The 11839-nt window shown below is 43.6% G+C and overlaps 1 protein-coding gene across 1 annotated transcript in view; it reads left to right on the plus strand.

The window, feature by feature from the left end:
* Tmtc1 (Transmembrane O-mannosyltransferase targeting cadherins 1) overlaps nt 1–11514 on the plus strand; it is a 53946-nt gene extending 42432 nt beyond the window's left edge. Inside the window, exons 4-9 of the mRNA XM_030385080.2 lie at nt 1555–2101; nt 2254–3148; nt 3819–3933; nt 10304–10787; nt 10868–10952; nt 11013–11514. Of these exons, the coding sequence (XP_030240940.1) occupies nt 1555–2101; nt 2254–3148; nt 3819–3933; nt 10304–10787; nt 10868–10952; nt 11013–11353 (2467 nt within the window). The 3' untranslated portion in view covers nt 11354–11514. The remainder of the gene's footprint in view (nt 1–1554; nt 2102–2253; nt 3149–3818; nt 3934–10303; nt 10788–10867; nt 10953–11012) is intronic.
* Nucleotides 11515–11839: the final 325 nt, after the last annotated feature.

Here is an 11839-nt window from a genome sequence, read left to right on the forward strand (position 1 = left end):
TATACTATCTTGCATTCATTCTATATCTATATAGTTATATGTTGATTGAACCTAACAGCATTTATTTTAGCAATTGGATTAAATATAAGAACGAAATTTTCAAGAGCTATATATGTATATTGTATAAACATATATGATTTTGATACAATATTTTTAATTTATTTTATATGCTTATGCTTTGAAATTCTAGATAAGGCTAATGTTAAAGATATGAAACATCTATATATTATATGCTATATGCTTAAATTCCTTTACACAGTCTGTTATTTTACTCTTTTATGTTAATGTGAAAGTTCTTTGACACAGTCTGCTTCAACAATTTCCTATTATATTAAGAATGGCTCAAAAAATTATCAAAGTTCTATAATAGGCTTTAAACAGGGCTTCAAAGTGCCAACTAATAGGAGTTATACAACTTATGAAAGCCTTATTCGGCTTTAAACAGGGCTTCAACATGCCAACTAATAGGAGTTATACAACTTATGAAAGCCTTATTCGGCTTCATCAGTAAACTCATGGAAAAATCCAATAGGAATTTTCATGTTATTCAACCTCTCTCAAATACCTGTTACACTTTTTCACCATCTTCGAATATATTTGTTTGGCTTGTGTCATTTAAGCTCAGTGAAGCGTTGCCTCTGTGGGGGAAAGTTAATTAATAGCGTTTGCTGGATAACGTTGAAAACTAATTATGCATAAAATAGCTAAGGTATTATTGCAAACCTACTATAAATTTCAAACTGTGCAACAATAACAACAAAACAACATCAACGACAGCAAAGGTCCTAGGCCTTGGCTGGAGCAACGCGACGGTGATGGCACTAGGCCAAGTGGGGTGGATAGGGGAGAGAGGGGGGACGAACTGGAAATCGATTAGAACAACAAGCAAAGCTACAACGGTGAGGCAATTATCAAAGAGCCGTTGACTTTGCCCAGTGACAATAGAGAGTGCCGACGAGTGAGTGTGTGTGTGTGTGTGTATGTGGGTGTATAGAGTGGAATAACAACAACAGCAATAACAGCAACAACAACAACAACAACAATAATAACACTGAGCACGACACCAAGTGCGCCAACAAATCGGCAATTAATCAAGGCACGAAAAGGAGGCAGAAGAAGGCAGCGAGTGGTGTCCTGTCGCTCGGCACTTTAACAATATTTTCCGGGCACAAAAACAAAAGGACAATAAAAATAAGCAGAGGCACAGCTGTCGCTAGCCCGGCCAGCTCAAGTTGCATGTGGCTGGAAACCCGATCCGATCCGAGCTAACTCCAGTCCACTCCGAGTCAAGTCGAGTCGAGTCGAATCGAGTGGGAATATAAAGACAGAGAGAGATAGAACACAGATAGAGAGAGCGAGAGCGAGTTAAGTTTTGCCGCAGGGCTCTGTGCTTTGGGGCTGACTGGGCAATTAATCATTTTAATTAATAGGACAGGTGTGCCACAGGTTGTTGTCGGTTCAGGTAATGCGAGCATGCCACACTCTGCTATCTCACTCCCACTCCCACTGCCACTCTCCGTGCCACCATCTCACCACCTCTATCTTTGCTTGCAGGCGCGCCATCTTGGGCAATGCGGATGTAACTGGAGCCGGGCCGCTGGCTCAGCTGCTGCAGAATGATTACTGGGGCACACCGCTGACCGACAGCGGCTCCCATGGCTCCTGGCGTCCGTTGTGCGTGCTGGGCTTTCGTCTCAATTTCGTGCTGGGCGACGGCGCTGCCTGGCCCTTCCATCTGATCAACCTGCTGCTGCACGGCCTGGCCACCGTCTTGGTGGTGCACGTGGCACGCACCCTGCTGCCCACACGTGCGGCCGTCTATGCCGCTGGCTCCCTCTTCGCCGCCCATCCCGTGCACACGGAGGCCGTGGCCGGCATTGTGGGCCGTGCGGACTTAAGTGCCACAGTTTGCTGGCTGCTCGCCTACCTGGCCTATCGCCGGCACATGCGGCACAGGGACTGGCGCTCGCTGGCGCTCACACTGCTGCTAGCTGTGGCGGCGCTGCTCTGCAAGGAGACGGCCATCACGCTGCTGCTGCTATGCGGCCTTTGCGACCTCCTGTGCCTCGGCCAGGGCGTCAAGCATGCCGGAGATGAGAAGGTGAGTGTGACAGCCCCTTAACACTAAACATCTGTGTGAACTAACGCACTTGAGTAATCATTTTACACATGTATAAATTATATAAACATAATTAATTAAAGTCTCTACCCCTAATATTCATCCCTTACATTCTCCATCTCCTGCAATTCCAGCATCGCCTACGCTCGCTCACCATTCTGAGCGTGGCTCTGCTCTGCGCTCTCTACTGTCGCCTCAGCATTGTGCCACGCCCCTCGACTGCATTCTCCGCCGCCGATAATCCGACGGCCCACGAGCCCAGCTGGTGGACACGCACACTCAGCTACCTGTACCTGCCTGTGGCAAACTTTCAGCTGCTACTCTGGCCGCAACACCTGAGCTTCGATTGGGGCATGGAGGCCATACCACGCATCAGAACACTGTGGGATGCCCGCAATGTGCTCAGCCTGGCATTCTACGGCATCTTGCTGGCCGTTACCTGCAAGGGCGTTCGCTGGCGCTGCACTGCCAGCAGCTCTGTGGACTATGCCGCTGTGGCCACAAGCATTTCGCTGCCGCTGCTGCAGCGTCTGGGCGGCAGCAGCTGCCAGGCATGGCATGGACTCGTCTGCGCCTGCCATCACCAGCTCAAACAGCAGCAGCAGCAGCAGCAGCAGCAACAGCAACAACGATCTTCGCTGCAGCGCAAGGCTTCAGCTAGCCGGTCTTCCTGCTCCGTCTCCTCCGCACCCTCAGCTGTGGCGACATCCGTATCGGCATCTGTCTTGGTTACCTGTATAGCCTTCATGGTGCTGCCCTTTCTGCCCGCCTGCAATTTGCTCTTCCACGTGGGCTTCGTGCTCGCCGAACGTTTGCTCTATCTGCCCAGTGTTGGCTATTGCTTAATGCTGGGCCTAGGCTTTGGCCGTCTCTGGCAGCGTCTGCACAGCTCTGTCCACAGACTGCTGCTGCTCTGCTGCCTTGGCCTGCTGCTGGGCACCTTTAGTCTGCGCACGATGCAACGCAATCGCGACTGGCAGAACGAGGAGCAGCTGTTCCGTAGTGCTATTGCCATTAATCCACCGAAAGGTAAGTGTTGAAAATATGAGAAGAGCTAGAAAAATTTTATGATATTGTAATTATATGATGAAAGCTTGCAAGTTCGAGTAGAAGCAGAATTTAAGAAGCGGATAGAAAGCATTAGTCGCTTGATTCAAGCAAGCTGATGCTTGAACTAGATTTTAAGTTAGTTTTAGATGAATGAGGCTATTATATTATAATATTGAAGCTATTACTGTATTGCTTCTCTTTTTGAAGTATCTAATCGTTTTCTTCAGTTATTCAACAAATTTTGAAAACTTTAACACTTTTTCAATGAAACTTAAGATAAGACGAATTATTATAATTAAAAGTGTAAAATATGTTGAGCTTAGAATGAGTTATATATGTAAATTTGACTTAGAAATGAAACCAAAGATCGTATTTAACTATAGTTAAATGTTACATTAAAAATTATTATTATATTTCATTTACTTTTATTTAATAAGTTCATTACCTAAACATATAGATACATCACCTTTCAAGTTACTTAAAGCTCCTACAATTTATAAAGCTGCTTAAAGCTACGCAAATTTTAAACCAGTCTAAAAGCTCTCATATTCATTGACCCATATTTTATATATAATTTCGCTATGAAATGTATTCCACTTTCGACTCTCTCGTTTGCATTGACTTGAACTACTTTCGACATTCTTTGCAGCGCTGGGAAATCTGGGCAGCGTCTTGAGCAGCCAGGGACGCTACGAGGAGGCCAAGCTGGCGCTGCAATCGGCCCTGGCACACCGACCAACTATGGCCGATGCGCACTTTAATCTGTAAGTAAACGAAGCTTAGCACGTCCAAGTCATCAGCCCGATGCAAATTGAAGCAAAATTCGCGCCTGCATTGCAATTTTGCCAGTTGAGCGTTTTTCTGCGGCTGCCAAAACATGCAGCCTGAATGCTCAAAATGGATGTCAGTTTTTGCTCGCAGCCTTTTTGAGAATTCAAAAGCTCAAAGTGAATGGCTGGCGCGACCTTGGCGCAGTTAAGGGGCAATGGGGGGAACTGTTGGGGGGTAAAAAGAAAATGGCTCGGTAGCGCTGTGGTCGGTGGCACGCCTTTAATGCCAAATGGCAGCTGCTTCTGTCCTGTTTGCCACTTGGCAAAAACGTTTGGACAACATCTGAGAAGTTGGGACAAAAAAAAAAAAAAGAAAACTGGCCCCGACCGCTGCGCGCATACAAATCAACTGAGGGGCCGAAGGATAGGTGAGAGAGAGAGTAAAGGGCGTTGAAGGGGAAGAGAAGCACAGGAAACGCTATGGTCGCTGGACGGACACGGGCACATGTTCAGCATCTTTTGGATGGCAATTTGCATGCACTCGACAACCATCAACAGCAAACAGTTGCCTGCTGGGCACTTGTACCTCTATGTTTTGCTTTCTTCTTTTTTTTTTGCGCAGCTTCCCTTTTGCTTAACCACCCACTCACACTCACATTCGCACTCACACTCCACATGGCCGACCCCTAAGCGCTGGTAGTACAGGCTTTGAACGAGTATTGCGCTGTAATCCCCTGCAGAAACGAGTGTGTGCCATTAATTAGGTCATACTGAATGCACTGCAGCCGCGGGGAATGTGCATCCTATGATATCTGATCTCAGTTGCCTAACAACTGCTAAAACATTAAAGCTCAGGGAATAGCAGCTATCGCGATTTAAAAACAACAAAATATATATGTCATGGTTTTGAAAATGTGGCAAGAGTTGGATATTTAATAATTCTCTACTACAGGTCAAAGTCAGGATTCATAATCTCTCTTTACCAAGGCATTTTTTCCCAAATCTCTTCTAAAATTGAACAAAATATTAAAATATACTTTTCTAAATATTATGAAAATAAAAAACTAAATAAAATAAAATATAAAAAGCAAATAAAATAAAATAAAATTATTAAAATAAAAATATTAATAAAATACAAAATAAATAAAATAATAAAATCTTGTTTAATTGCTATTTATATATTTTTTGCTTTATTAAAAACTCAATATGCAATCAAAAGATGAAGAAACAATATTATAATACATCAATTAAAAACTTAAAAAATAAAATAAAAAAATAAGTTGCATATAAAAAATATTTTTTCTGATTAAAATAACAAAGTTCTTGATATTTTCTTATTTTAAAAATTATTTATAATACCATGTTGGTGAAAATGTTAGAGCAGTCCGAAAATGCAGCCATTTCGAGCTCGTAAAAATAGTTTATTTTCAATAAACTTGAAACTGTTTGCACCGCATGCCACTTGTCGGCGAAATAGATGGCAGCTGGAATGCGGCTTAGAGCAATAGTGGCGAATAGCTGGACACGTTGCCAGCGCGATTGGCATTTACTCTGCACTGTGTTGCAGTTGAGATGCAATAATGCAGAGGGAAACTGCAGAGAGAAACTGCAAGCTAAACTGCTGATGCATTGCGTCGCCAGTCGCTGGACACTCAGCGGTTGCTGCTGCTGCTTTGGCTTTTGAGGCCAATGACACTTGCACTTACCCAGCCGCTCCGCTGACCCGGACCGGGGCCCCCCTTGGACTTCAGTACAGGCACATGGCAGCAGTCAGCAGTGTGAAATGTACTCTCGACTCGGGCTGCAGCGACCGCCCGCCAAGCTGAGCTGCCTTTCAGCCCCCATTGGGAACGGTGGCAGGGCAAACATGCGCCAACATGCCAACGCATTAACCAAGTGCCCCCTCGGCCCCACCCTCCATATGGTATATGAGTGCGAGTGTCCTTTTGAATATGCAGCCACGTCATTTTCCGTCCTTCACCCCGGCCAGAGCCAGGCAACCAATGCTCATACGCCCCGTTGTCATTGTCATGATTCTTGTTGTCGTTGCTATTGTTGTTGTTGTTGTTGCCCCTCTTATTGTTGATTATTGTGTTTGACATAATAGGCTTTACGCTCCAAAAAAAAAAAAGAAGAGGAAAGAAAAAAGTAAAATGAAAGGAGACTAAAAGAAGCAGCGCAGGAAGGCCAGAAATCCTTTCGCTTTGCTTCTTTGGCAAATTGTAGGAAAATCCCTTTTCGCTCGCTTGCCAACTTTTATCCAACTTGCCCCTTCTCCCCCGCTCCATCCCCTTTCCCAAAGGCTTTCGCGCACAAATGCAAACTGAGCTGGCGACAGCTGTGCGCCCAATACAAATAATTGCACACGACTCCCGGTTGGGAGCCCCGGTCTCGGAACCGCAGCAGCTGCTCCCAACTGCTGGGACCTACTAACTACCTTGCCTTTCACTATGCGCGCCGGTCTGTAATCATGCGAGTCTAGTACATAATGCCCCACTGCCCGCCTGTTGCTAAATTGCCATCATTTAGGACACGAGCGTAAAAGCTGCAAGGCAGAGCGACAGAGACAGCGACAGAGTCGAGTCAAATAAGAAACTAGAAACTTAGCTCTGATTCGTCGACGATGCGTAATTACACTGAGCGCAAAACTGTCTTTAAAAATTGAAGAGTAACAGAGCTTCGAATAGCTTACAAATAATAGTTGATCATTTGTTTATATTATTTAAAAACAAATGTAAAAAAATTCATATATGTAAGCAAAATACTTAAAAATATTCTATTGTCTTCTAGCTGTCTGTTGCTCTCTAAAAATTACCTATTTTTATTGCCATGGTTCTTATGTATTTAGAGCACACATATACATATATATCACATCCCTATACTAGTTAATTTTCTATGCTGACAATTATCGTAAGTTATCCAATTCACACCCGTATCCCAATTAATGGCAATACCAACAACATGCTAGATATAAACACCCGAATAAGGTGACCCTGAATACTTGACCCATAAGCCAAACCCTTTCATATGTCTGTTTAAAATAGAAGCTGCAGGACAAAGCAGGACAAAACTTAGCAAAAGCTTAAAGAATTCCAATTTGACTCAGATGAAAAATAGCACATCAGCCTATAAATAAATTGGTTTTAAAATAGAGTCAATGAAACATAAAGCTAAAACTTGAAAAGTATCAAATATATTTCACTTCATACCACATATTTATTATAAATACACACATTAAAGCAACCATAATGCAGTGCAGAAAAATACTTTTCAATCAGTTGACAGACGACAAAAAAAGAACAAAAATGTAAATGTAAAGTCAACGACATGAAGGCAAAACGCGAACTTCATAACTGCTAAGGCTTCAAGTTATTAACTTGGCTCAAAGCGATACCCGATCCAATGCCATTTCTCCAGTTTGCCCGGCTGTCACAGCACCACTAGCCAACAGTCGCCAACAGTCCAACTATGGCCAAGGCGCAGAATTCATTTCAACGACGCTGAAAGTTTAAGACGCTTTTCTCTGGCATTTTGCTCGTCTGCGCCTTTTCCTCAATGTTGGCCGTTGGCTTTTGCAGCTTATCGAAAAGTTGCCTGATTGAATTTTTAAAACCCGCCGCCCACTTGCATTATGCAGGCTGCTGTGGGCTGTTGTGGGTGGGCGTTGCTGCTGCTGCTGCTGCTGCTGCCGCTAATCTCAAAGTCAAGTTGGGTCAGATTTCCATAAACACTTTATATGAACACTGCTGTTTAAAGCTGCCAAGTAATAAAAAGCAAGCGCCTCGGAATGTCAAATTTCCGGCATCTAATCGAAAATCAATGTCAATAGCAAACCTTCAGCCAGCTGCCGCCGCTCCTCTGGCAACCACTAATCCCCACCTGCAACGTGGATAAGCAGCTGTTTGTACATTATTTACTCGTAAAGACATCAATAGTAGCAGCAACCTTCCCTTCAACGTGCAACCTGCGGCTGCTGCGAAAATTTCTGTTGCCGCTGCTGCTGCTGCTGTTGCTGCTGCTGTTGCTGTTGCCTTTTGCCACGTGTCCATGAGGCGCACGTCGCGTCTGCGGGTCTTCAGCCCCGGGCATCACTCCTCCAGCCCGCCCGAATGCCAGTCAACTGTCATGGATTTATTGTGCTGGATGCTGCTGTGATTTTTAGCTGTAGCATGCCACATCAAAGCTAGACGGCGGCGCAGAGACTCAAACAAGAGGAGGGGAGGGGCAGGCACACTACAAGTAACAGGCAACCAAACACCAAAACCGAAAAATCACTGAGCTGTATAATTCGATTTCTGTTTTTCACTCGTTTTTTTACCCATCTCCCCCCCAGCCACCCACAATCCTTACCTCTACCAGTAGCTGTTGTTTGCTTACCTGCCAAAGTGCTGGAGAGGGATGGCAAGCAGGCAAGTGAGCGAAAAACAGAGAGAGAAAGAGCGTGCAAATGGTATAAAACAACATTTTGGGTTTTCTATATTGTGGAATAGTATAGAATAGAATAGTCGCACTCAATATTCAGTTGAGCAAATCCATCCGTTGTTCGCCTGCAATTCGCATGCATTCACTTGGCTCGTTTCGCATTGCTTCCCACTTGTCTGCCCATTGGCATTCCGGACTGCAACTGAGCGGCGGGGCGGCGGGGCGTGCGGGACGCGGATCTGAAATTTGTGGGCAACGGGAGACTTTACATGGAATCTCAATGGGTTGTTGCTCTACGATAAACAAAATTTAAGCAAATGGAAAAAAATGCAATTGTAGCTAGTGTAGAGCGAGGGCAGTTCGAATGGTTTAGCCAGGAGATTATGAAAGAGTGTTAGAAATAAAAAGCTGGTGCTGGGGATGAAATAAACTTATAGATACAACATAATTATAGAACTGCTACAGAAGCTATAAAAGTATAATATATAAGTGAAAGACTTATAAATACGTTTGAAACTGAAATAAATATTATAAACTTTTGTAATTAAATGAAGCTAAAATATTTATATATTTTTTATAATTTTACAAAATATTTATTAAATGAAATAAAATTTAAATAATTTTTAGTGTTAATTTTACAAAATTTATTATAAATTTTTATTATTTGATTACTAATTTTATGCACAAAAAATCTAAAAATAATTGATTTATAATGTAATATTTCTAAATTTGCCCTCCAGTTGATTTTATGGACTTCTTGTCGCAACTCAACACAAATTTTAGAGCGCGTCGTTTGTTTGGATAACTTACTGTTGTTGTAGTTGTTGTTGTTGTTTGTTTGTTGCTGTTCGTGTTGTTGTTATTGCAGTATCGTTGTTGCTGGTGTTTTCGGGTGATGCTGTTGTGCAATCTGTGCATGAGTTTATTTTGTACGGTTTTGTTACGTTCGAGCTGCAAATAAAATGCATCCTTTATTTAAAAGCACTTATTCATGCATATATGTTCGTACTTTTTGTTTATATTAAAAACCCAGACAAGCTGTCTATGCATAGCCATGCCCACAATTTCATACACATTTGTTTACCCAATGCGCACTAGAGACTGACTCTCGCACTCGGCGAAAGCTCAACTCTGTTAATTAAATGAAGCCAGCGTCTGGATGGTTAGCCAGAATACTAAGAATACGCCCAGTGGAAAATACTCGAAGGTCAACATTCTCAAGTAGTTGACGGAGCGCTGCAATTAGAGCCGGCGAAGCACCAGAGAAACCGCAGCAAAACACAGCGAAAGTTAATTTAGCCCGGCACACTATTAGACCTCGGCTAGCATCCAATCTCGGCTCTTGAATAACTACTAGCTCCGTCTTCATTATTTTTCTCTGCTTTTTTTCCACTTTAGCATTTCTAACAAGTTTTGCGTTATGGTTTCCTTATGTAAAACATGAAAGAAAAAAGAAAGAAAAGACAAAGAAAATAACACAACTACACCAAGAAGAAGAAGCAGAAGCTGAAGAAATAACTCTGGGCTGTTCTCGTGCTTATTTTCACTTTTTTTTAGAAATATATATATGTTTAAGTGTATATGCTTTAAGTTTAAGACCTATCCAACAATCCACAGCTGAAATGAAGTATATGTATGTGTATAAAATATATTCCTTTATAGGTTTGTATGTTTATGAAATATTATTCATTAATTAAAGCAATTACAGCTGGTTAATTCCTTCAGAAAAATAGAGTTTAAATCTATGTAAATTAACATAGCTTAAATTCTAAAGAGAATTTATCTAAATTTAACAACAGAAAATTTTAAATTACGCAGTAAAGATGTAAATAAGCCCAAGCCCAACTCTCCTCAGTCCGAAATTTCGAAAATTTCTCCTCTTTATGAAAACTTTTCTCTTGCAACAGAATTTCTACAATCTATTTCCGTTGCCTACTTTCAGGGGCATTGTGCATCAGCAGCAGCAGAACTATAGCGCCGCTTTGACCTGCTATCGTCGCGCTATACAGCTGCGTCCACAGTTGGCGCCGGCCTACGTGAATCTGGCCACCACGCTGCTGGCCTGGGACCAGGGCCGGCAGGAGGAGGCAGCAGCTGTGTTGCTGGCGGGCGCTCGACTGCCGGGGCATGGCGTGCGCGATCGCAGCGCCCATGAGGCGGCACGGCACAGTGCGTACCTGCAATTAAGTGCACTGCATCGCTCGCAGGGCCGAAGCCAACTGGCCGTGGAGGTGCTCAACGAGGCGCTGGCCACGTTGCCCTTGGAGCGGCGACAGCAACGCGCCATGCTGCATCAACGGCTAGCGGCGTTGCACGTGGAGCTGGAGCAGTGGCAGGAGGCGGAGAGGCAGCAGCAACTGGCGCTACAGCTGCAGCCAGGCGAGGGCGTTGCATATGTGTCTTACGGTCAAGCTCTGGCCAGAAATGTAAGTGCGAACTCTTGTTCACATGCAACGGGGCCTTAACAACTCTCTCTCTCTCTGTGTCTCTCTCTCTCTCTCTATAGTCCAGTCGCTATGCAGAAGCCGAGCTGTGGTTCAAGCGTGCCGTGGAGCTGTCACCACTAGAACCGAGCACGCATCATCACTACGGTAAGTGGACGAAGAACTGCCCATATCTGATCTCTGCTAACTAACAGCCTGCCCATACAGCTGACTTCCTGGAGCAACAGCAGCGCACGCAGGAGGCTCTGGGTTATCGGCTGCGCGCTGCTGCATTGGCGCCCCATAACTATGCCCTGCAGTCGGCCGTGGCCGATGCACTGCGTCTGCTAAATCGCCTCGCCGAGGCGGAGCTGTGGTATCGCCGGGCCGTTGCACTGCAGCCGCAGGCGGCGCACGCCCACGCCAATCTGGGCGCCATTCTGCAAATGCGCGGCCAGCGGCAACAGGCGGTCGATTGTTATCGGCGGGCGTTGCAGCTGGAGCCGGGGCATGCCACGAGTCGCGCTAATCTGGCCAAAATGCATGTCAACATCGATGCGAACACGTAGCAGCGGCTCAAACAATTCGATCAATAAAACTTCACTAAACCGCCAATCAGGAAGGTATAAGGGAAACATTTAGATAGATATTCTTATAAAATTGACTAATTGTGAATGTTATCGATTGTAAGTAAAGTTTACAATTAAAAGCAAAATCATATATTTTACAATAGTTGTTTAAATATGAAAATTGATTCAGTGAAAGGTGAGTGAGTAAAGATTTTAATATTTCAATGTATGGTATAACAAAAAAATATTGATAAGTGAGAAGGTAAGTTAAATAGCAGCATAAAGCGAACAAATTAGTGTTATTCATGTCGAATAGTTCTTTTGAAAATTAAAACAACAGCCACTTTTCGATAAATATCGATTTTTTCTAAAGGATCAAAAAATGTATATACTATACATATGTTCATATGTTTATCGATAAGCTACAGTAGACATCTTGATTAATAATGCATATAGAGTAAATAAAAATAAACTAATTATTTATCA

The sequence above is a fragment of the Drosophila navojoa genome, chromosome 3, assembly GCF_054131105.1.
Source record: "Drosophila navojoa isolate 15081-1374.11 chromosome 3, UAZ_NAV_1.0, whole genome shotgun sequence".
Lineage (NCBI taxonomy): Eukaryota > Metazoa > Arthropoda > Insecta > Diptera > Drosophilidae > Drosophila > Drosophila navojoa.